Below are 25,494 nucleotides of genomic sequence, written 5' to 3' on the forward strand. Positions count from 1 at the left end.
TGAATGCATGACTGTACTTCTCTGCACTTCATGTTCCTAATCTGTAACATGGAAATGCTGATAATTGTATCTATCTCATTGGTCGTTGTTGGAATTGATATACATATAAAGTGCATAGAACAGTGCCCGGCATATAATAAGCACTAGACATGGCTACTTTTATAGAGAAGAGAGGGATGGCTGAATATGTGAGAGGCTAAGAGGTGGGTCGGGGGAAAGGATCCAGCATTATAAGCTGATGGGTGTTAGGGTTGCCCTACTTGGTGCTGGGGCCAAGAGGAAAGAGGGCCAGGTGGAACCCCAGCGATGTCTCCTGGAGACTCACCATCTCCACCACCTCGACCTCCGCAGTGATGCGTAAATGGTACAGAAATGTGGTCAGATCCTTCTTCATCTGGATGCTATTGTCGTCCATCTGGGCCACAGTGAAGATACGCATCTTGCACTTCCGCCAGACCTGCAGACGGTGAAGGGGATTCAGAAAAGTCCAGCCCAGATGGGATGAGGAAATCCAGGGCCAGACCCTGTCCCCTCACCCTTCCCCTCTTCCCACCCACTCCTCACACATACATGCAGACCCCAAATTCTCTGTCTTGGGGGCCACTTTCTACAAAACCTTCCCTGCTTAGGTCTCAGGGTCCCCCATTAAAGAAAGCATCACTGGCTTGGGCTAAGCATTGCTCTCTTTACAGCAGTGCACCTGCAAGAGGAGAAACCATCAGTTCCTAACATCTCAGAATGAAGTAGGTCAGCAGAACCCTTTCCCAGGAGTTTACAGGGGAGGAAGGACATGGAAGCTGACCCTGACCAGAGCCCATGAGTCTGACCTGCGGTTGTGCACATATGCACACAAATGCATACATGCATACACACACTCACACGTGCATACACTCACGCACACAACTTACCTTGTGGTGCCGCAGCAGGAAGGGCAGCAGCATGAGCATGCCTCCATCGTGCACGATCCACCAAACGTCGATGCTGCCCTCAGAGAAGCGCTCAGGGTTCCCAGGAAACATGGAAAGGTTCTTGGTGACCAGCAGGGCTAAGTGGCCAGCTGTGGTTTCCCGGACCAGCTCTGAGGGAGGCCAAGGAGAGGGCCAGAGGGGGCAACAGTGACTCTAGTTCTCCCAACACCCAGCAGCAGCCACAAGGGCTCCTGGCACCCAGCACTCCACCCCACTCCACCTGGCCTTGACCATGGGCTGAGTGGTCAGAAAACCAGCATCTACTTGGGCCCCATCATATATTTATTGTTTAGATCTGGGAAAGTCTCTCAACCTCTCCAGGCCTCAGTTTCCCCACCTGTCCAATGGCAATAACACCACCTGCCCTTTCTGATTACTAAGAACCTATCATGTATGACCTCACTGAATCCTTCCAACACCTTGTAACCATGATCTACCTATAAAGGAGACAGAATAGCTTGGAGCTAACAGTGTAGCCTCCGGGCTGGTTCAAAACCTGGCTCCCCACTTTGTGACTTGGAGAAAATTTCTTTTTCCTTTATTCTGTAGTTTGCCATGTTGCCCAGCTCAAACTCCTGAGCTCAAGCAATCCACCTGGCTTGGCTACCCAAAGTGCTGGGATTACAGGCGTGAACCACTGAACCCAGCTGGAGCAAACTTCTTAATCTCTCTGTGCCTCAGTTTCACACCAAAAAAGATGGAGATAACAATGCCTAGCCCTCCTAGGACTGATGAGAGAATCAGAGAAAGCCTCAACTTGCTGGCACACAGAACTCATTCTAGAAACGTTAGTTATTACATATACTATTACCTACGATTACCAAGAAATCTGATCTCAGAGGGAGTAAGTCACGTGTGCACAATCACACAGCTAGGAAGGACCAGAGCTGAGATGTGGGCCCAGCCTCTGTGACTTCAGAGCCGTAGCTCTTCCCACTGCCCTGCACTGTGTTCCTCCCAGGGCCTGTGAGCGCTGCAGGAGCCAAGACTGTCTCGTTCACAGCAGAGTCCCCAGCGCCCAGCACAGTGGCTGGCACGTGGCCAGCCTTGACTGCTGTCACCTGCATATGCTGAATCCAGACTTGGCATGCAGTGCTTGGGAAACCCCTCAGGCCCAAAGGAGCGGAAATCCATTTCCACCCCTCTACAGCCCCCAGCCCCACCCCTCTTCGTCCCCAGCCCCTGACAGCATTACCAATGAAGTTCCTCCACGTCTGATGATCTTCCTTCTGGCGCCAGTTGCGGGGCCAGCCAACAAGCACAGTGTTGTGCTGCAGCCCCCCGAGGCCCCCGGACTGGATCAGATGGGACACGCCATCACGCAGGTTGGAGGAGATCACTACCTGGCAGAAGCCCTTCACCTTCTCTGCCTCCATCAGGCGCCTGATAGACTAGGGGAGGGGGAGCAGACAAGGACCAGCCTCAGGCCTCCCTGGCCCTGGCTGGGCCCATTGTAGCCTCCTTCCCTCCCATATCTCCCCTCCTTTCATCCCAATCTTCCTGAAGCTCAACTCTGATCACGTCAGTCTCTGGCTCCAGAATGGCACATGGCTCCCCATCATCTCTGTGCCCCATTCCTTCTTGATCAATCAAGGCTCTTCATGATCTGACCACACTTTCTGCCACCCTGCCACTGCTCATACAGCCCCCCTGCCCGACATGCTCTCCACCATCACCCTGACACACACCCCTGCCAAGTTGTACGTGACACCCTGTCTGGCCCAGCTCAAATGTCGCCGTCTTCAGATACCAACCCCACCCAGACCAGAATTAAACTGGGCTTCTCTGCACAGCCAGACAATTTGTTTCAACAATCTTTCTAAGTAGCATAATAAGTATTTTAAGGGCATCCCATTTAAACTGTACTATGAGGGAAATAGTCTTATTACTCCCATTTTATAGATGAGGAAACTGAGGCTTGGAGAAATGAAGACTTTTTTAAGGACACACAGCTAATGTTACTGTGAGGATTCAAGTCAGGGAAGTCTGACTCCAACCCCCACACTCTTAACCACCACCCCTAAGTCAAACAGATAGAAGTTCAATTCCTATCTATGCCACCTCCTGGCTGTGTGACCTTGGGTGAGTCACCTAACCATCCAAGGGGTCAGGACAGCTACCTTGTTTAGGAATAGGGAGAACCACATGTCATCATGCACATAGGGCTTAGTATCCTGCCTGAGGAATCGTAAACACTCAACACATTGTACGACTCTGATGTTATTAACTCTAACAGCATTTATCGACATCCGGTGGGTCTGAGAGCCTTCTGTGTATGCTCTGCCTTCCCCACCAGACTGTGAGCACCTCGAGGGCAGGGACTTGGTCTTGAACATCTCCATCTCCCCTGTGCCTCGCCCAATGCCTGGTCCACTGCACATTCTCAGCCACCGCATGTTGAATGGAACTGACCAGTCAGGGCCTCCAGCTCTGGGCCCTGACAGATCAGTGTGAACAGCCCAGTGAGGCAGAAGCAGCGACTGTTGCAAGCCATCGGGGTGCCCCTCCCCATCTCACCTCTGCTCCCTCGGGCCTCTTTTTCTCTCTCCACTGCTAGCCACAGCCCTGATGGGAGAAAGGCCTGACCCTCAGACAGAACCTACTTCCTCTACTACCTCTGGGATCCAATCACCTCTTTGTGTGCTTAAGGCAGACAATGGCCACCACAGCCCACATTGGTTCTGTAGGCTGCTCTGTAAGCATGGACTAGTGGGTGGAGCCAAAAGCAGGTGACACAGAGCAGGGGCCTGGGTTCAAATCCTGATGTTGCTTCCCACCAGCTTTCTGACTTTCAGCAAGCAGCTTTCCCTCTCTGGATCTCAGTTTCTTCCTGTATCACATGTGGATACTCACCTTGTCAACCTCAGACTGTAGGGATCAAGAGTCCACAGCTGGGAAATCACCTTGAAAGATTTATACTTTGGCAGGAAGGAGTCTAGAGTAGGAGTTCAAGGACTCCTAATTTGAATCTTCATTTTCTGTCCTTAGACACATGACCTGACTTGTCTAAGCCTCAGTTTCCTTATCCATAAAATGGGCCCTTCTGCCTCTGATGGTCTTTCATGCTGTGAGTTGAATTCTAAAGAACTCAGTCTCTAGGCCCTTAGGCTCTTCCTCTAAGGAAGAGAAAAGAAATGCCTGCACCTCCTTTGATCCTGAAGGTGATGAGGAAGGAAAGTACAAAAGGATAGAGACTGTCTTCCTAAGTGTCCTGACCATTTCCCAAGCCCACCAGGGCCTCTGCTCACCTCTTCTGCCCGCTGGGCCTGGGGATGATTTTCCAGAAAGGTGCCCTCAAGGACAGAGCCCACGATGGTCAGGCCCTTCCCTGCCTTCAGCTGGGAGGTCAATGAGAGCAGCTGGGGGTGCACCACATTCTGATCTTGGTCCACACGCACCAGCACCAGCAGCTGTGGCCTGAAGAGTGTGCAGAGTCACATGATCCATATACTATGTAACCAACCATCCACACACCATACACCCATCACCAGGTCATCTAACCATCTCTCCTCTATAACCATCTATCCCATCCACCTATACCCCTCACCACCCATCCATCCATCTACCCATCAACCCATTTCTCCATTCACCTCACTCACCTATCTACCCATTCAACCACCCACCCATCTATTTTATCCTTCAGTCATCCACTCATATGCATATTTCTTTACTGATACATGCATTATTCACTCAATTATCCACACATCTACCTACCTATCATCCATTCCTACATCCATCAATTCACCCTTTTGCCCTCCCACATGTACATACACTTATCCATCCACCCATCTATTTATGCATCCCTTTCCTTAGTCATTTAGCCATCTTAGTCCTCCAACCACCTATCAACTTCATAGCATTCTCTAAGCACCTGCTCTGGGCTAGACCATGGGCTGAGCATTTGGGAATTCACAGATAAATAATACAGAGCCCCAGGCTCTGGGAGCCCAGTTTAGTAGACATCAGCAAAGACAAGTCAACAATGCCCTAACCTAAGTCAGGGTTCCAGGCTCTACTCTTGGCAAGGTGAAACACAGGGAAATGAACGAGGGGTTGGGCATGCAGCACCCAGGGCTAAGAGGTGGGGTGTGAAGATTCCATCTCCAGGTCTGTCTTCTGTGACCTGTGAGATCCTCTCTGACCTCCGATTTCCCTTTTTTTTTTTTTGAGACAGGGTCTCACTCTGTCACCCAGGCTGGAGTGCAGTGGTACAATCTCAGCTCACTATAACCTCTGCCTCCTGGGTTCAAGCTATTCTGCCTCAGTATCCTGAGTAGCTGGGACTGCAGGTGCACGCCACCATGCCTGGCTAATTTTTGTATTTTTAGCACAGATAGGGTCTTGCCATGTTGTCCAGGTTTGTCTCAAACTCCTGGCCTCAAGTGATCCACCTGCCTCAGCCTCCCAAACTGTTGGTTACAGGCGTGAGCCACCGCGCCTGGCATCCCTGATTTTCACGTGAATAAAATGGAGGAATTGTCATTAATCTAGAGATGCCTAAGAGCCCCTATAACTCTTAAAGGGAACGATTCCACCTGTCTCAGAGCAAATGCTACATGATCTGATGTTTGTCTGTCCCCGCGTATGTCTTCTCCACAAAACTGTGAGCTTTCTACAACCCCAGAGACTAGAAGGGGACTTGCCATACATCAGGCATTCATGTTTTATGAAAAAATGATGGAAATGATGAAATGAATGAATGGATGACTGCTCAAGAGGCTAGCATGGTGGGGTATGTGGACATTTACATACCCACATAAATGTCTGGAACTCAGCTCAGCCTCAGTGTTTCAGGTGGGAAGGAATCAGACAAGGCTGGGCTTTTAGGACACGACTCAGCAAAACAAAGCAAGCAGGATAAGTCAGGCCCTGCTCCCTTCCCCCCATCTCCTGAGCCTTGCACTCATGCACACACACTCTTATGTACACCCGTGCCCTCACCACTTACCTCCAGTTCTTGGTGTGTGGGGGACCTTCCTCCAGGCGTAAGAGGGCATAGCGAGCTGCACTGAGAGACAGACCTCGGATCCCATCGCCCCACTCCTTCTCTGCCCTGGGAGCCGGAAAGGGGGATCACGTGAGAGCAGAAAGCCAGAAGGGGGCAGGGAGAACCATCTACACTGCACCAGCTACCCCAGGGCAGAGCCATCTCTCAGGCTCACAAAGGACATGCGTATCACTCCTGCCAACAGACTCAACCAAGCCTTGGCTAAGTTTCCTTGGCAAATCACTTCTAAATCCATTCTCTCACCATTCCTGTCCATTTCTCAAAGCCTCTGCCACCACCCCCCATCTTCCAATGTCACCGCATATCACCGTCTCCCTCTACTCCAGCCCCATCCTCTCCCACTCCCTGCTTCATCTCACCCCCACCACTCCAATCCCTCATGACCCCTTCCCCCTCCTTCCCACCACTCTTCAGCCTTCCCCAGCCACCCCAACCTCCACTCCCCACACTCACCCACGGTACTCAATGTACTTGTAGATGAGTCCAGCAATGAGCATGGCTACCAGTGCATAATACCAGGAGCAGATGAACATGAGGGCCAGGCAGAGGCTCATGCCCAGGAAGGAGAGGGTCCTAGACAAGGTGGGGAGACCCAGCCTCTGAGCCCCAGCAGGGCTGTTGCTGAAGCTGGGACTTAGATAGCAAGAGGGAGATGAGGCAGGGCATGGACAAGACCTGGGAGGTGACAGCCTGGTCTAGGGGAACTCACACCATCATCCCCATGAGGACTAGGGGGATATGGGACCTTCTGGGTGAAGGAGAAGCCACAGACAGGGCACCACCCAATGCCCTGCCCAACTCCTGACACCCCACACCACCCTGTCCCTGTTCCTCAGACCCTGCCAGACAGGCTTAGCCAGGTGCATTCTGAAGCCAGGGTCTCAGGGGAGTGGAAACAGGTCCTCCCAGGAGAAGGCCACCAGCAAAGCCAGAGCATCCAGACAGGAGTGGGCAGCCCTGGTTCTAGCCCAGTTATGCCACAGTCTTGCTGGGGGACCTTGGGCCAGTCCCTTTCCCTCTTTGGGCCTCAGTTTCCTTTTGTAGGACAAGCATGATCATTTCTGCTCTGTCTGCCCCCGAGGGCCTATTGTGAGGATGAAGAGCCATAGAGGAAAATGATGAGAGAAACTGCAGCCTCTGTGCAATGAGCATCTGCCATGTACTGTAGTCCTCACAAGAACCCACAGGCAGGTGCAGCTATCATGCCCATTTCACAGCTGAGGAAACTGAGGTTCTGAGAAGCTACATCATCAGCCCAAGGTCTCACAGCTAGGAAGTGCAGAGTCATGAGTTGGACTCTGGCCAGCTGACTTCCAGCCTCCCTGCTACATTGTGAGCTATTAGGCATCACAGACAGGAGAAAGATTCCAGCTGAGACCGCTTATGATGCTGCTATGTTATTATTTGTGATCGTTAAGAGACCCTCTCCGGGACCTTCCTCATGTGTGTTGGTCAACAAAAGCTGGAGAAAAAAAGGATGTCTTCTTCAGGTTTGGGGTCCTTAGACTCAGACAGGATGGACTGGAGTAAGGTGAGGATTGGGGTGGAGGTGAGCAAGTGGCTCAGTGGAAGTCTGGGGACAGAGCACCCACCAGTGGTAATATCGAAAGCGTGGCCTCCAGTTGGGTGTCCTCAGCAGCGTCTGCACCGCACAGGCCAGATTCACAAACATGTAGCACATCAGGAAGAACCTGGAACACAGGAAGGCCCCAGGGGAGACAGAGATGCAAAGGGAGGCAGAAACAGAAACAGCAGTGTGGGCAGAGAAAGGGGGAAAGGGGACAAGAAGTCAGGAGGTGGCCAGATCATGCTCTGGCACTTAGGAAGGGGTTTGAAGCCAAATACCCTTACAACACACTCTAATAACATGTGTGGATGAATCTCTCTATAACAAACGATGGGCTTCTATGACAGTGGGGAACTTCCTGGGGTTGTTAAAGTGTCTGGGTGGGTTGTCATGGGTAACGGCTGCAGGATTCAGATACAGAAACACCCTGAACCAGTGGGGAGGGCAAGAAGTCAGGCACGCACATAGAGAGGATGGGGGCCACCTCGTCGAGGGATGCAATGAGGATGCCAATCTCGCAGATGCAGGCAGTCAGGAGCAGGGCCCAGGTCGGCTCTCCATTGGCCTTGCCATGGCCAAAGACCTGGGGGCAGAGCAATCATCATGGGACTGAGACCTCAAGGACTTCTCAGCCCTCTCCCCTAGGCTTGGGAACCAGTGGAGTAGAGGCAGGAATCCTATCACCAAAGAGGAGGTAGGGAGAGGATGCATTTCTCTTCTTCTAGGAGAATGCAAATGGATAACAGGCTTTTGCTGCATCTTGCCCACCCTGATATCGGCACCCTGGTGCCATGAAGTTCAAATGATCCCTAGAGGGGGAAGCAGCTGCAGAGGACCAGATGGGAGAGGAGCTGTCAGGAAGCCAGCAAGCCACCACGACCCTGTGCTCCATCCGTCTTTTTTTTTTAGCACCATGGTGAAAGCTACCCGTTTCTTGCCCTTTGACTGCCTCCCCAAGTCTCCAACAAACCACTGTGCCAAAACAGGGCCATTTATTTTTTCCCCAAGAGCAGACAATACTCCAAGGGATGCACTGACCATGGGCCAAATCCCAAGTAAGACACACTTATCCTTCCATCTGGGTGAAGGAGAAGCCACAGACAGGGCACCACCCGACGCCCTGCCCAACTCCTGACACCCCACACCACCCTGTCCCTGTGCCTCAGACCCTGCCAGACAGGCCTGGCCAGTGTAGTACAGAGCAGAAGTGGCCCAGGAGGTAGTCTAAGGCTGGTTATGGCCCTGGGTCACTGTGTGGTCTCTCTGGGCAGGGGCCTGGCTGGTCTACTGAGGGCGGGCTGTTCTTCTCCCACACTGACCTGCAGGAAAGGCACGATGCCATCCCTCGAGATGGCCTGCAGCAGGCGTGGGGCCCCCGTGAGGCTCTGCAGCCCAGCTCCACAGGTGGAGAAGAAGGATCCGATGACAATTACCCATGGAGATGGCCAGGCCAGTGTGCCCACCACCAGGTTGCCATTCACAGCTTCGCCAAACCTGGAATGATGTGGACAGGAGATGCCAGGTGAGCAGTGCCAACTGGATTTCCAGGGCAGGTCTCCATACCAGCTACAGAACCAACTGTGTGCCTGCCACAGGACTAAGTTCTGTAAGGGTGACAGGGGAGGCAGAGCCCCAGATGTTCTATTGTTTTTTCCTTGATAAAATAATTCCCTAATTTCCTGATACTGAAAACCAGGCCTCTAGGCCTGCCTCCAGCATAGGTCCCAGCCCCACGTCCCCCACTGCATTCCCTTACAGGAGCCTGGCGGTACCAGTGGAAAGTGATTCTGAGAGGACCTCCTACACCACCCGGCCAGTTGTGTGTGCCCATGCCCTTCAGACATGAGTGCTCTGGGACACTGAGCACTTACAGCTGCAGGCATGCGCACACATTTCTCCCCTCCACCCTGGCTCCCCATTGCCTGGTATGCCCTTCCTCCAAGCTGCCTAATCTCTGCTCAACCTTGAAAGCAGGAAGGATAAGTGAGATAAAGTGTATAAGACACTTCTAGCCTCCCCTTCTCTGAGAAGACTTCCCTGGGAAGACCCCTAAGGACTGGACTGAAGCCCCCGGGCTTTCCTGTATGGCCACCCCTACCGACTACACTTAAAGTCTGTTGGCCAGTATAGTCCCACCCAAAAGAGCTCCTTCAGTACAAAAACCACGTGTTATTTATCTGTGCTGCCTCCAGAATCTCGGAGGGAGCACAGATAAATACCACTCCTGTCTGTGTGACCAACACATGGACATTCAGTAAATGTTAGACACACTATTGAATTAATCCATTTTAAAGAAAAGGAAAGTATCATTATCCTAAAGGAAATGAGACACCATTCAAGCTTCTCGAACTGGAGTGACAGAAGGAAGATGAAATATAAGAAGATGACTTTGCAAGCAATCCCTGTGGCCTCCCTCCCACAGGCCCCTCACATAGGTCCCAGCACCTCCTGATGGGTCTGTTTCCCAGAACTCAGCCTTCTATACCCACCCCTCCTCCAGAATAGGATCAACCCCAATTATCTTACTTGTCCCGCAGGACGACCCCCTCAATGCAGGCCCCAAACAGAACAACGGAGCTGATGTCTGCAGCAGAGGATAAAGGAGAATCCCCACGGTTCAGTCCTCCCCCTCCCCACCCCCTCCTGCACCAGCAGGTAAGGCAGCAAGTTCAGCTGCTCTCCCTCTTGCCCTCCCCCAAGGGTGGTCCCAGCACAGCTGTGCAGGATACAGACAGCAGAGGTGGTGGCGATGGCCAGGATGGTGCCAGTGGGGATTGACTTCTGGGCATCCCTCAGGTCCCCAGAGCGGTTAGAACCAGCCATGATCCCTGCAAAACAGAAGTGCAGCTAGTACTCAAGCCAGGGCCACAGGAGACCAGACAGATGAGAAAAAAGGGCACCACCCTCAGGGTCAGTGAGCCTGGGATCTAGTCCTAACATATTGGCTTGTGTGAGACCTTGGACATGTTGCTTAGCTTCTCCTGGCCTTAATTCTCTCATCTCTCCAATGGGAAGTGAAATGTTGGGGTTGCTTTCATGATGGGGTTGTTGGACTAAGAAATTCCCAATATCATCATCGACTCTCTCCTCCCCATCCACTCACAGGCAGAGTCTTCCCTCTCTGAGCTCCCCTTCACCTGTGACTGAGGGGAAGTAGATGCCAACCAGCAGGGTGAAGTAGGAGGTCATATCACTGAAGACATAGGGGTGGTCCATGTCAATAGGAGTGCCATCGGCCAGGCCCACCGAGGTCATCCCACTCCTCTCCACAATCACGCCCTTGGTCAGGTAGGAGCTCCAGAGGTTCTCTGTAGGGACACAGAATGCTCAGGGGGAGGCCAGCCATCAGGGGACCAGAGCTCTGGGACCAGGAGGTAGGAGGGGGCAAAAAGTCAGGGTCAAGATCAACCCCATCTCACTCTCCCCGGCCTCATCTCTATTTCATTTCCACTGACATTTCCTAAGCTCCTGATTTGGGCCAGGCTATGTACAGAGCTTTCACAGACTAATCAGATCCAGTCTTTACCGCCAAACAGTCCAATCTAGTAGAGTAAATGGGCAAATAAAGACCCATCTCAGATTGAGTCGATGTGTCCCAAATCGATCTCACCATCCACCCACCCCAAACCAGCTCCTTTCCTGCATCCCATATCTCAGTAAATGGCACCATCATCAATTCTGACACCCTGCCCTACACTGCTCCCTCTTCCCTTCCCCAACTTCAATACTCCCCCAACTTCTGTCTTTTAACCCCTCCTTAATATTTCTTAAATATGCCCCTTCTCTCCATTCCAAGGTCTCTCCACTGTGGCACTAGTGACCTTTCTGGCCAGATAATTCTTTGCTGTGGAGGACTGCCCTATAGCATTGTAGGATGTTGAGCAGCATCCTGGCCTCTACCTACTAGATGCCAGGTACACCCCTCCAGTTTTGACAACCAAAAATGTCTGCAGACACAGCCAAATGTTTCCTGGGTGGCAAAACAGCCCTGGTTGAGCACTGCAGTAATGCCCACAGATATCACTCCATCACTCTCACTCAGAAAATCACCATGTCTCTCTCCTGGACTCACAGCATCAGGCCTTCCTGGACCCCTTGCCTCTCTCCTCTCACCCCTTTAACCCATCCACATTAGCAGCCAGAATGAACCTTCAAAAAATGGAGATCTGACCACATCCCTCCCTTTCCCAAAACCCCTTGATGGCTCCTCATTTCCTTTAGAATATGGCCCCAACTCTCCAGCATAGCTTCCAAGGCCTGCCATGATCTGGCTCATGCCAGCCTCTTCTACATCGCTTCTTTCTCCACCTTATTTTGCTCTTTATGCCCCAGTCATACCAAATTACTTGCGATTGGAAAGACACAATAAACTGTTCTGCCTCTGCGTGCTTTTAGGCAAGCTGTTCTTCTGGTTGCAATTTCCTTACTCCTCTCATAGAACTGGATCTTTCATTTGTCCTTCAAAACCCTCCTCAGGTAAGTCCAGGAAGCCTATTGCCATCTTATACACATGAACTCTCCCTCCCCTGGGCATTCTCTGTGCATTGAATGCACATCTACATATGGTATAATGTATTTGCTGATATATCTATTTCTGCCATTAGTCTCCTTGAGGCCAGGAACTGTGGCTTATTTATTTTGTGTTCCTAGCATTCAGCACAATGCTAGGCACTCTGTAGGTGCTCAGTGACCACTTATTACGTTGATGACTTCTTTTCCTACTAGCGGTGAGATACTTGTCTACTTTTCACCTTACTCCTCCCTGATGCCAAGGACGGAACGTAACCCAGAGTAGGTGCTCAGTTAAAGCTGATTGAATTTAGCTGAATCCCAAGGAGGGCCCCTTAATCCTGACTGCCTAACCTACAATCCCTGCAGCGTTCCCTGGATGCCAGCCCTTGTCCCCCCGCAGACCTTTGATGAGGCCACTGGCAGCACCAGGGATGCCCTGGATCTCTGTGACATTGTTTCGGGTGAAGTATTCATCACAGGTGGCGTTGAGGAAGCGAGAGGAGCAGAAAAGTCCCCACAACCGTGTGGTCACCGTCTCATTTCCTTCCCAAGCCAGCTTGGCACAGACATCAAAGCCATGGCGAGACAGCGTGCGGTTACCCAGGAGGCAGATCCTAGGGAGAGAAACAAGGGAGGAAGGTGGGGAGCCACATAACCTTGCCCTGGCTGCACAATACAGCCACCGGGAGACCTTTTAAACACACGGACACCAGGTCCCCATATCCAGAGTTCCTCGTTTAATTTAAATGAAGCCTGACCATTGGCTTTTTTTTTTTTTCTTAAGCTCCCCAAGTGATTCTATTAAGCAGCCAGGGTGGAGAAGCACCGCGTTAGTGCAAGGCTGTGTTTCAGCACCGTGGACAGCGGTCTCGGGGGGCCGCCCTCCACCTCTGAGCAGTGGATGGAGTGGACTTGGATCTGAGTCCCTGGACCCTCTAGACTGCTGTGTCTTTTCCCATCCTGGAGGAGTTGTCCAACACTAGGAGACTGTCCCATTCCAGGAGGTTGTCCCCACCCAGGAAAGGTTTCCCTACCACAGACAGTATCCATTGCTTTGGAACTCATTCCCACTTAATTCTTCCTAAGTCCACCCTACCAGCAAGAAGTTGACTCTTACAAGGTAAATTGTTCTCTCCTCCAGAAAAGTTACCTCACCCTGAAGAGACTGCCCCCAAACCAAGAGAGATTTTCCCTCCCAAGGGAAGCTGTTCCCAACCCACACCACTCTGAGATTCTGAGGGGCAGGGAGGGGAAGTTGGACAGAGAATCTGAAACAGGGCCAGGGAGGTAGGAGGACGATTCCTTGGGCTCAGAGCAGCAGCACTCACGGGAAGTTGGGTGGGTCGAAGGCAGACTTGATGACCCCAGCATAGATGGCCAGGATGGAGAGGATGACACAACCCAGGAAGACAAGGGCAAACTTGTTGACATACTTGACACCCACAAACACCACAGTGGCCATGCAGGTGAGCACACAGGTGCCGTAAACACGCATGTTGTTCAGCATGGCTGCTGCCTCCCCACTGGCATCTTCTGCCTTAAAGATGGCCATGGCTGGGAAGAGGTAAGCCTGTGGGAAAGGGGCAGGAAGAACAGAGACCTAAATCAGCAGCCCTTTGCACTAGAGGCAGGGCTTTAGGAAAAAAGATGCTCATCACAGCACAATCACAGTGGTACCAGACTGGGAAAGATATCCAGTAAGAGGAGAATCGCTAAAGAAGGCATGGCCTGTCCTGCAAGGACTATGATGCAGCCATTTAAAAATGACATTGCAAGGCCAGGCATGGTGGCTTACACCTGTGATACCAGTGTTTTGAGAGTTCAAGGTGGGAGGATCACTTGAAGCCAGGATTTCAATACCAGACTGGGCAACATAACGAGACCCCGTCTCAAAAACAAATAAAAATACATTATTATTATTATTATTATTATTTTTTGAGACAGAGTCTCGCTCTGTCGCCCAGGCTGGAGTGCAGTGGTGCGATCTCAGCTCACTGCAAGCTCCGCCTCCCGGGTTCACGCCATTCTCCTGCCTCAGCCTTTCCGAGTAGCTGGGACTACAGGCGCCCGCCACCACGCCCAGCTAATTTTTTTGTATTTTTAGTAGAGACGGGGTTCAACCGTGGTCTCGATCTCCTGACCTCGTGATCCACCCACCTCGGCCTCCCAAAGTGCTGGGATTACAAGCGTGAGCCACCGCGCCTGGCCAAAAATACATTTTTAAAAAATGACATTGCAAGGATGCTGGAAGCAATTACTTCTGTTATTTTTGTTAATTATAATTCTTAATAATTATTTATCATTTTAATAATTTCTAATAGAAAGATGGAAATAAATGTTCATCACTAGAGGTTGGGTGAATAAATCATGATATCCCCACACAGATTATGGAGCTATTAAAAAAGATGATGTAGTTGGTTTTTGATTGTTGTTGGTGGTGGTGGTGGTGGTTTTTTTTTTTTCTTTTTGAAATAAAGTTTTGTTCTTGTTGCCCATGCTGGAGTGCAATGGCGTGATCTTGGCTGATTGCAACCTCCACCTCCTGAGTTCCAGTGATTCTCCTGCCTCAGCCTCCCGAGTAGTGGGATTAGAGGTGCCCACCACCACCCCTGGCTAATTTTTGTATTTTTAGTAGAGATGGGGTTTCACTGTATCAGTCAGGCTGGTCTTGAACTCCTGACCTCAGGTGATCCAACTGCCTCGGCCTCCCAAAGTTCTGGGATTATGGGCATGAGCCACTGTGCCCGGACAGATGACATAGATTTATATGGACTGACTTTAAAAGCTAACCATGGTACATTAGGTGAACACAATCAGGTTTTTGAAAAAGAATATGTCTTATTATCTCATTTTTATAAACTTATATGTGAAGATATATACATATATTAGTATATGTCTGTATGTGTTTTCATAAGTACATCAAAATGTTATCAGTAGTTTTCCCTGAATCATAAAAAATGTGGATAATCTATTCTTTGTGCACATCTGTATTTTCTAAAATTCCCATGCTAAATATTAATGTTTACATTCTTCCAAGAGTTATTTTCAGTGTAAACAATATATACAAAGAGAATATGAGTTGCTTAGGTATAGGGTTATATTTTACATAGACAGAATACAATACCACATAGAAAAACAAAAACTAGAAGGTAATACACCAAAATGTTAATGGTTATTTTCTTTGGGTGACTTATTTCCTTCTTTACATTTTTTCATGACTTGGATATTCCCCCAATTTTCTGCAATGGGCAGAATTGCATTTACAACAATTTTCAAATATTTTAATTTTTAAAAGTCATGGAGGTCTATTGTTCTCCCTCATCATTTGCCTCCTCAGGCCTTTCATGCCCCGTCCATCCTCCCTGTCCTGCCCTCTTCCATCCTGCCGCGACACTAATTGCTATGGCACCTTCTAGTTCTAGGTTTCCAAGGCAGTGTGGTATAGTGGACACATAAATGTATCAAGAAGTAGGTGTTTGGTGAATATCTGATTTTTTAAAGAGAATGGGAAGAATTCAGTTACAATGCTGTTTGTGACATGTAATCTCATTTTTCATGAGTCTGGACCTACCAAATGTTAACTATTGTAAGATTATAGGTGAATTTTATTTTCTTCTCTACCCTTATCATTTCCATCAATGAAGCTGCATCACTTGTGTAATGCTCTGGAAGTCAGAAAGACCAAGGTTCATATTCCTTCCATTCGTTCCTTAAACTCTGAGCCTTGCTTTCCTCATCTGTAAAATGGCCACCTTTTAGCCAGGTACAGTGGCTCACACCTGTCACCCCAACACTTTGGGAGGCTGAGGTGGGAGGATCATTTTAAACTCAGGAGTTTGAGACCAGCCTGAGCAATATAGTGAGACACCAACTACAAAAAAATACAAAAATTAGCTGGGCATGGTCGTGCATACCAGTTACTTGGGAGGCTGAACTGGGGGGCGGGGATCACTTGAACCTGGGAAGTCGAGGCTGCCAGTGATTGCACCACTGCCCTCCAGCCTGGGCAACAGAGTGAGACTCTGTCTCAAAAGAAATAAAAAATAAAATAAAATAAAATAAAATGGCCACCTTTAACTCATGAGAGAGTCATGACGATAAAATGAAATGATATACTTCAAGCCTTGGGGCCTGCACAGAGTAGGGGCTTGGGACATGTCAGCTCTACTTCCTATCCACCAGGGACACCTCATCAACACCCATGCCCTACAGGAAGGGGATGAAGGATGGAGACCTAAGTCACCAGTCCTGACTTCAAGCACTGCCCAGCAACCTGGTTTCTCTCCATCAGTCGCTATTCCCAACAGACTTCTTTACAGGGGTCCCTACTCTGGTTCTTCTCTTTTGCAATCCAGTAGCCACCAGCCATCTACCATTAACATCATAGAGTACCTAGCACAGTCTGTGGCCCGTGGGAGGCAATCACACAATGGTAGCTGCTGCATAACATTACTGTTATTATTTCTACCATATTTTAACTCATCAACCCACCTCTGCCATCTACCTGAGAGCTGAGTGACCTTGAGGAAGTTATCTCACCTCTCTGAGCTTCTCATTTGTAAAATGGGCATCATAATACTCAAACCTCATAAGGCTACAAGAGAATGGCTGGAAAGCACTTGGAAGGATGCTGAGAGCTCAGTGGGGGCCTGATAAACGACAGCTGTGTATGTTACATAATTATTGTATCTTGTCTCCCCAACTAGACTGTGAACTCTTTAGAAACAGAACCACATCTGACTTTGCCCTTACTGAACCACATCTTTGGCCTCACTGAATGGCCTGGCCTATAGGAAGTGTCCAGGGAGCACTGATTAACTGACTGACAGCCTGGGCTTCCACATCTCCTCCTCAGCCCCTCTTACCAGCAGGATTTCGATGGTTCCCAGGATGTACATGGCTCCAGCAAAGGTAGTGCCCAGGTAGAAGCAGAGGCCCACGGCGCCCCCAAACTCTGGGCCCAGAGACCTGGAAATCATGTAGTAGGAGCCACCAGCTGCAGGGAGAATCTGGTATCAGCGAGAGGGTCGGGGGTACTGGGCTGCCGTAAGGGGTGAGGGGTGTTCAGTGATAGAGGCAGAAGGGGGTTGCTCTGGGCCTTACAGGCTTATGGGCTGCAGCCCTAGAAAGGGGACTGGTGAGAGACCCAAGCAACCACTCTACATGGATTTTGCAGCACTAATTGCCATGTTGCTAATTATCCCTTTAAGGAGGTCATGGCTCAGAAAATTGGATGGTGGAGAGGAGGGTCTCAGGATGAGTGGGGGGAGGGCTGCCCTATTCAACACCGACAGCTGCCTCCTCCTCTGCCCCCAATAGGGCTGAAAACAGATACAGCCCAGCCCCCTAGTCTATAATATTACCTCTCTTGGGTCTTGATGTCCCCCAAAGCCCAGGGCACTATCCCTCCTTCCACCCAGCCATCCCCTCTCCCCACGAAGCCCCAGTCACCTACCAGGCACAACACCATTCGTTGCAATTGCACTCATGGAGATGGCCGTGAGCATCGTCTGTGAGGAAAGAGATCATCAGAGCGGTGGCTGGGGTGGGGGCCAAGCCTTATACCCCATAAACACCAGCCAAACCCACAGGTTCTCTTCCGCTGAGCTGCTCCCTGGGCCTGTTCCAACTTCCACTCCTGCCAAGTCCTTCTTCTCAAGAAAACCTCTTATTCACCATGCGAACGGAAGGAGCCCAAGCAAGCCACAGCATCAGAGAGCTCTGGAAATCCCAGCCTGGTCTCGGACCAGCTGCCTGACCTGAGACAACTTACTCACTTCTCCAAGCCTCAGTTTCTCCATCTATAGAATAGGAGTAACAGCTCCGACACTGCGTACCTCACATGCAGAGCTGTCTCAACGTTATGTAGGAGGACACGTAAATGTATCAAGAAGTAGGTGTTTGGCGAATATTTGATTTTTTAGAGAGAATGAGAAGAATTTGGTTACAATGCTGTTTGTGACATGTAATCTCATTTTTATGAGTCTGGACCTATCAAAATGTTAACTATTGTAAGATTATAGGTGAATTTTATTTTCTTCTCTACCCTTATCATTTCCATCAATGAGCTGCATCACTTGTGTAATTACACACAGAGAGATCCAGGTGAAACCTGGTTAACAGCCATCAAGGACAAACCTGTGAGATGCAGGAAGGACCAGTCAGGCCTAATTTACTCTCAAAGATCATAAGCAGTGGTTCCTATAAAAAGCTCAGGTCTCATGCTTCCATCCTCCCACCTCCCACCCCCAGGCCTCTGCCAAGCCCCAGCTGTCAGGGGGTGGTGAGGGGAGGGGTGTCACTCACACAGGAGCAGCAGATGAACACCATGCAGAAGGACTCCATGATGCCTGCAATGCCCACCACCCAGGTGAGCCGCAGGAAGAGGATGACGCCAAAGATGTTCTGCAGGCATGGCAGGTACACGCCCATGAATGTGCCCATGCGTGGGGCCTGCCAGGGAGGCCAGCATCAGTCTCGGCAGTCCTCATCATTACCAACACCCCAGGCGTGCTCCTCCTCCATGTTTCTCCAATCCCACCTTCCTCTTCTCTCTATCCCCAACCCTTCATCCCTCTTCTTTCTGATTTGTATCCCCTTTCCCTCCCTCCATTCAAATCCATTTTCCTCCCCCATCCTTCCCCACCCCCCACCCATCCCTTTTCTTCCGTTTCTCATCCCCCGAGGCCCTCACCTGCACCGGCTTCTTTTTTCCACCCTCATTGTTTTCTGCCTCTTCATGCTCCCTACTTCCCTGGGGCAGGTTGGTGTAGTTGGCCAGGCCACTGAGCAAGGAGGACACCATAGGGCTGGTGTCCATCTCCTCCTATGGAGGGAGGGTGTCAGTGCTAGGAGGCTGGGAGGGAGGTGGAGTGAGCTGGGTGGTGAGGGGCAGAGGAAGAGATGGGGACAAGGAGCATGAAACCATTGAGGTTGGGATGAGATGGGAAGGGAGGAGGAACAGGCGAGGAGAACAGGGGTAAGAATGGTAGGATGAGGAGAGGAGGGCAGGGAGCAGAGGGAGTAAATCCCAGGAGGGAGAAGGAGGGATGGGGAGGCTCAAGGAAGAAGGTGGACTCAAGGGAGGGGTGGAGAGGAGGGTACTGCTCCCTAGGGAGGGAAGGAGAGAGCAGCTGATGAATCAGGATAATGAATTGTAGGTGGGGGCCCAGCAGCCCTAGCAGCCCACCTCAAACAAGGCCATGTTTTTGCCGTCATACTCCTTTCCCTTCTCTGTGTCGGTGCTGTTGATGAAGGGACTGCTTTCCTTGGGGTTGCCATCACCTGAGAAGGGAGAGGGGTCAGGGATCTGGCACCAATCAGTTGTTGTCCAACCACCTGGGCATACAGTGGTGTAGCCACGGTAGCCCTCTGAATCTCAGTTTGCGCATTGGGAAAATGGGGCTAATACCACCTTCCTTGTAGAGTTGTAGTCGACAGCATGTATACAGAGCCTAATGCACTAGCTGGCATGCAATGCGTATTAACAGATGTGTGAGTGCTTCCTTGCTCTTGGGGGTCCTATTCCATTTACCAGGACACCCCAAGACTCTCCAGAGTTCCCTTCTTAACTATAACTGGGCTCATACCAGTGTTTGGGGTGGAGGCATGTTCTTTCCCAGTGGAGAAGGTCTGCCTTCCAGGAGCACTACAGATCAAGGCCCCAAGGATGTGCCACTTCTTGAAGAAGTGACCCCCTCTGACATCTCCTATGCCCTTTATTCATCTTCATTCACAATGTGTTTACCAAGTGTCTACCATGTGCCAATACAGGCATGGGGGAAGCAGGGTAAGACACAGAAGACATCATCCTTGCTCTCAGGAGAGCAACCCAAGTTCAGGGAGACAAACCAGTAGCCAGGAATTTCCAATCTGGCATGGTCAATTCTAGGATAGAAGATCAAGGGACTGTGGGACATAGGAGAGGCATCCAGCCCAGCCTGAGAAGTCATGGGAGGCTTCCCAGAGGAAGTGACGTGTCCACTGAGAGCTGAAGAATGAGTAAGAGCTAGCCTAGAAGGGAGGAAGGTAGGGTGTTCCAGGCAGACAGAATAGCAGAACAGCATGTTCGATGGCCCAGAGGTGACAGCAAATAGAGTGGGTTAGAGGAATGAAGTATGATCTGGCTGGAGTCTGTGGAAGGGGCAGTGAAAAGTGAAAAGGTGAGCCTGGGAAGGGAAGCGTGGGCTGGTCCCTTAAACGATTAGCAGGTCATGTTCAAGAATGTGGACCTCATCCAGAGGGCAATGGGGAGTCATTGAAGAGTTTCAGGCAAAACAAAAATACCATGAATAAACCCATGTTTTAGAGCCATCACTCGGGCTTTTAGGTGAAGAAAACAGAGTACAGTAGTTAGAGACTTTCAGTAACCCAGGTAAGGGCTGATAATGTCCCTGACCAGAGCAATTGTAGAGCAACAGACAGAATTATTGGCATATTTCCATGCCAGATGTTTGGGGAGGGGGAGAGGAAGAATCTAGGATAATGTCTGGGGTTTCTAGCATGGGTGAATGGTTGGATGATGGTGATATTTGATAAATGGGAAGACTAGAAGAGGAGGAGTTTGGAGGTGGGGAAGATGCTGAATTTAGCTGAGGGTGAGGCACTGTAGGGCACTCAAGTGGATACATGCAGAAGCCACCTGGATATATGAATCAGGATACATGCAGCAAAGAGGCTGGGCAGGAGAAAGAGATGGGGGTAAGCTATGTAAACATGTATAGGATGCGTGTGAAGCCATCTGCCCAGATGAGATCACTCGAGGAGAAAGTATCTTGGGCACCAGGGGGGAAGGTCCCTTCAGAGAGATATAAGAGGCCACATAGGTACATTTCCTTGGCTTCAGCCATGACCCTTCCTCAATTCCAGGGCTGAATTCCAGCAGTTGACATCTCTCTGGACACTGGAGAAACTCCCCGCTGATCAAATTCCAAGTGAAATTGAGGCCCTAGGCACCTTGATTCTCCTGTCCCCTAGACGGCTGACATCCCTTTCTCCCCATCTCCATCCATCTGCGTCTTCCCCATCCTCCCCTCTACCTCCGGGAAACCTTCCTCAGTCACCCAGCCAGAGCATGGCCTGTCTCTGTTATAAAACCAATCTCTTCCTGACTAAAAATTGGGCCAGGAGGAGTGATGCCTCGCCTGCTCCAAAGAAACCCACCACCCAGTCTTCTGCCACCACCTCTACCTCATCCATCAAGGCAGAAACTCCCGGTTGTCAAGTAGGGTGCAATAGTCAGCTCTTTCTTCTCACATATGTGAGCTCCTGGGAATAACAGACCCACCTCCCAGCGCATAATAGGTGCTCAGGAAAAGTCTTTGGAGCTAAGTTCTCCGGGGCTCCCTTCTGGACCCCAGGGTCTCAGAAGAGCTCTCTTGGGCCAGAGAACAGGAGAAACAAGGAACAGGTCCTTTTAAAATGCTGACAGTATGCCTCCTGTTCTCAGCACATCATCATGTGGACTAGAGAGACTGAGGGGACCTGAGGTGAGAGGATGTTTCCTAACGGTTAAGAAAGGGGGCTGGAGTTATGGAAACTGACATTCCAGTCCCAGCTTCACTGGCTGTGTCGTCACTTTCAGCAAGTCACAAATTCTCTAAGCCTCGGTTTCCTCCTTTGCAAAGGGATACTAACCAAGCTTAACTCATAGGGCTGTTGCTAGGATTAAATTAAATCACGCATATTAGGTGTGCCCGCCACGAGTGTGGCTATTGCTATTATTACAATTGCGATTATTATTAACATACTTGGTGCCCACCCAGCTAGGGCTCCCCATCCCACACCGCATCTCCAGCCGCAAGATTTTGGGGTCCTGTCTTCTATGGAGCTGTGTCCCTTTCCCCGCAGCATCCCCTCTTAGGGCCAGGACAACCAGACAGGAGAACCCCTCCCCTCTGCCTTTCACACCCCCTCCCAAGCGCCTCCTCCTTCGCGGGGGCGGTGGCGCTCAGGGGACAGGAATGGGGGCGTCCTGGCCCGAGACCCTGCAACTAGGTGTCCCCGCGCCGGTCTCCATGGCGACCGCGCAGGCCGAGAGCGCAGCGCCGAGCCTAGCCGGCCGCGCGCCCGCAGCCGCTTATGTAACGCGGCGCGCAGCGCGGAGCCAGACTCCAGGCCGGATCCGGGCCAGGAGATGAGGGCAGGGGAGAGGGCGGCTAGGTAGGCACGTTCTGGGTCCTGCCTTTCCACTAGCTGCCTGGGCGGGACGCCAGGCTCCTGGGACTTGTCAGCCAGGGCTGATTTCGTCCCCTCCCTGAACGCCAGGCGCACTGGTTGGGGGGGATGGGGAATGAGCTTCCGAGTTCTCAAACGACCAGAACAGCTAAGGGGAAACTCGCCCTGATTCCCCAGAGCCAAGAGTAAGGGTGATGCGGGAGCGCCGAGCGGCGCGCGCGCGAGAGGCAGGGCCAGACTGAGGCTGAGCCCTCCCCGCCCCCGCCCCCTGGGAGCTCTCAACCCGAATCGGCTTTCAATTAAGCTGCGGCGGCCAGAGCTCCCGGGGAGGAAACAGGCGAGCGGCGCAGGCTAAGAAGCCTCCCCGGAGCCTGGGGCTGGGCCTGGGGGAATCCCTAGGCCAGCTCCGAGAGGGAGAGAGGGCGTCAGACCCCAAGGGGAAAGAAGACCGAGACACATCCCTGGGCTCTTCTTTAGGCCAGAAGTGCCCTCTTGCTCGAGCCATCCCCACCTGCCCGAGGTCAGCAACCAGTTCCTTCCCGTACATCCCCAAGAATCTAGAATCAGAAATGTCAGGGGCTCTTGGCCTGATGGTCCTCTCTCAAGCCCAGAAGGTCCTTAGCACCTCCTACCACCATCTCCAAGCACCGCTTGGGGGAGGGGGGATTTCTCTCTCTGGGACCCAGAGCACATGACCCAGGTTCTGGCCACTTGAGTTCCAGGTCCTGGACCCTATGTATAGAAAGAAGGTCTCCAGATGGGTCCGCTGCACTCAGTGTCTAGAAACTAGTGTCTAGAGGGGATAGAACTGAAGCGAGTTCCTAGTTCAACTCTTGCCTCACACACACTGATGCCTCTTTTCTAGGCCTCCTGAGCCCCCATGGAAACCCCAAGGCCTGATGAAACCTTGGCAGAGAAAGCGGGTGCTGGGAAATGGGACCATACCTGGTGTCTGAGAGAACAGAGAGATGCTCTCCATCTGAGTCCCCCTCTCAGAGTGGAGGCATCTGAAGGGGATCCCGGATGGAAAGATCCGCGTCGGGATGCCTGGCGCTGCCGCAGACTCAACTTTGCCAAACCCCCTCCCCCTCCGGCCAGAAGCCCGCGGGGGAGGGGGCGGATGCTGGATGAGGTGATCCCAGGGTCACTGGGGAGGTGGATGAGCTGGCCAGCTAGGAGTTCTGGCACCTGTATACCACTCAGCCCCCAGGAGGAATGAGGAGTTGCGGGAAGTGGCGGGGGGTGGGGGGAAGTCAGACAAAGGATCAGGGACCCTGGTGTCCCCAGCCTTTCCAAGTGGCCACTTGGCTCTGAGATCCAGGATCCGGAGGACCTCAGAGTCAAGGTTGCCAATCCCTAGAAGACCCTGCTCTTTCAGCCCTAGGCGCCAGCCCCCAGAGGGATCTGCGGGAGTCTAGGCTCATAGGGTCAAGCAGTGCCCAGGGGAACGTTTGAAGGCGCTGAGCGCAGACAGCAGGCGCGGGAGGCGCGCTAGTGCGCAGGGGACGCAGCGCCGCTGGAGAGTGGGGGTTGGGGGTGGCTGACAGCCGTGATGGATAGCTGAGACCGCTGGGGGGCGGCGGGGGGCCTGGGAGCCTGAGGGGGTGGCTGGCCCCAAGACCTCCGAGCAAGGAAGCCGCGGATGAGGGCCGGGGAGAGCGGGAGCAGCGAAAGGACTTGTCCCAAGCCCCTCGGCTCCTTGCGAGTCTCCGCACCCACCGCAGCGCGTCCGCAGTGTCCGCGCCGCGGCGCTGAGGAATCAGCCGCTGGGACCCCATTTCTGAGGCCTCACTGGGGACGCTAGCAGAGCTAACTAAAAAGACTCCCCCCCGCCCCGCCCTGGACAGCCCCAGGGAACTGAGAGGAGGGAGAAAGAGGGAAGTAAGGAGGGTGATCTTGCTTCCCGTCCTGAATAGGAACCCACGGGAAAGCGAGAGAGAGAGAGATTCTGCAAAGTAGAGCTGAAAATCTACGGAGGAGGTACGCTTCAGTCTGAGGTCGGACCTTGGGAAGCCTTGGGGGAGGGGTCCCAGATTGCACCAAGGGTTCCCTTAAGGAGACACCACAGCCCGGACGGGGGCTGTCATATGGCTCCAACCCCCCCCCCCCCCCCCCGCCACAGACACACACACACACACACACACACACACACACACACACACACACACAGAGCCACCTCTTCCCCCATCTTCCAGATGGAAGTCTTAGAACGAGGGACTGCAGCAGACTGCGCCCCCCGGCACCACGGGTGCCTGCTCTGCGCCAGGACGCCGGGGTCCCCTGTCGGGGAAAGGAGCCCTCCTCCCGCCGTCGAGCTCCACATCAGCCCATTCTAGGTCTTCTATCCCCGTCCCACCGCTTCCTCGGTTTAGCTAACCCAAGTCGGCCCGAAGCCGTGGGCAGCGACAATCCCCCGGCCCGCAGCTCTGCCCCCGGGCGCGGCGCATTCCAGCACCTTGGACAGCGCCCGGAGCATTCCAATGGAGCTGAGCTCCAGGCTGCAACTGGCGCCCACCGCCCCGGTCAGTCCCAGCCTCCTCTCTGAAGGAGGTGGCCCCCGCTCCGCCTCTAACCCCAGAGCTGCCTCTTCTCCTCGCTGCCCCCTCCCCCGCCGCCCCCGGACCACAGCTTACCCGGGTTGGCTCCCCCATCGCCGTCCTCGCAGTCCGTCAGGTTGTTTAGCATGGTGGCGGCGCGGCCCCTGGTCCGGGGATGGCTGCGCCGCCTCGCCCGCGCCCCTCTACCCGCCTTCGCCGCTCTCTCGTTCGCTCTAGCTCTCTCTCGCTCCCCGCTCCACGGAGGAAGAAGCTGCAGTGCCCGCCCGCCCGGCGCACACACACTCGCACACGGACACACGCTCACACCCGCGCGCGCCCCCTCTCAGCAGCGGCGCTGCTCACCTCATCCCGTATGCAGGAGGCGTGAGCCACTGGCGGGGTTTTGGGGGGAGAGCGGGAGGGAGGGAGAAGAGAAGATGAGGGGCGGGCAGAGCGCGACTAGTGGCCCCCTTGCACGAAAACTGGGGGATTGCGTGGGTGGGATGAAGGGGGTGCTTCGGGGGACAGGGCCTCGCCTCCCTTAAGCAGACGCAGCTCCCCCCACCCACTCTCCGGGCGGGGCCCGGCACGTGGGCAGGTGCCATCCCGCGCCCTAAAAATAACGGCAGGGAACTAGGTCGCGGCCGCGGGGAGGCGGCCCCGCAGCGGCTGCCTGACTGGGGGTCTGGGGTAACCCCCAAGGGGAAGGTAAAGGGCACCGAAGTG

The 25,494-nt window shown here is 52.5% G+C and overlaps 1 protein-coding gene across 3 annotated transcripts in view; it reads right to left on the reverse strand.

Moving 5' to 3' along the window:
- The window catches only part of SLC12A5 (solute carrier family 12 member 5), a 38,581-nt gene that overhangs the window by 6,104 nt on the left and 6,983 nt on the right, over positions 1 to 25,494 (reverse strand). Inside the window, exons 1-20 of one of the 3 annotated variants that reach the window (XM_032142976.2) lie at positions 24,865 to 25,129; positions 19,245 to 19,339; positions 18,750 to 18,881; positions 18,362 to 18,508; positions 17,511 to 17,565; positions 16,921 to 17,051; positions 13,384 to 13,625; positions 12,458 to 12,669; positions 10,681 to 10,851; positions 10,273 to 10,371; positions 10,070 to 10,127; positions 8,863 to 9,037; positions 8,008 to 8,126; positions 7,569 to 7,667; positions 6,430 to 6,549; positions 5,917 to 6,021; positions 4,217 to 4,385; positions 2,164 to 2,359; positions 909 to 1,078; positions 326 to 457 (exon numbers count right to left, since the gene is read on the reverse strand). In XM_032142976.2, coding sequence (XP_031998867.1) covers positions 326 to 457; positions 909 to 1,078; positions 2,164 to 2,359; positions 4,217 to 4,385; positions 5,917 to 6,021; positions 6,430 to 6,549; positions 7,569 to 7,667; positions 8,008 to 8,126; positions 8,863 to 9,037; positions 10,070 to 10,127; positions 10,273 to 10,371; positions 10,681 to 10,851; positions 12,458 to 12,669; positions 13,384 to 13,625; positions 16,921 to 17,051; positions 17,511 to 17,565; positions 18,362 to 18,508; positions 18,750 to 18,881; positions 19,245 to 19,339; positions 24,865 to 24,916 — 2,679 coding nt within the window. In that variant the 5' untranslated portion in view covers positions 24,917 to 25,129. Of the gene's footprint in view, positions 1 to 325; positions 458 to 908; positions 1,079 to 2,163; positions 2,360 to 4,216; positions 4,386 to 5,916; positions 6,022 to 6,429; positions 6,550 to 7,568; positions 7,668 to 8,007; positions 8,127 to 8,862; positions 9,038 to 10,069; positions 10,128 to 10,272; positions 10,372 to 10,680; positions 10,852 to 12,457; positions 12,670 to 13,383; positions 13,626 to 16,920; positions 17,052 to 17,510; positions 17,566 to 18,361; positions 18,509 to 18,749; positions 18,882 to 19,244; positions 19,340 to 23,176; positions 23,243 to 24,864; positions 25,130 to 25,494 lie in introns of those variants that run through there. The other 2 variants (XM_058432700.1, XM_032142977.2) reach the window with 2 other exon arrangements.

This window comes from Hylobates moloch, unplaced genomic scaffold (genome assembly GCF_009828535.3).
Source record: "Hylobates moloch isolate HMO894 unplaced genomic scaffold, HMol_V3 SCAFFOLD_21, whole genome shotgun sequence".
NCBI lineage: Eukaryota > Metazoa > Chordata > Mammalia > Primates > Hylobatidae > Hylobates > Hylobates moloch.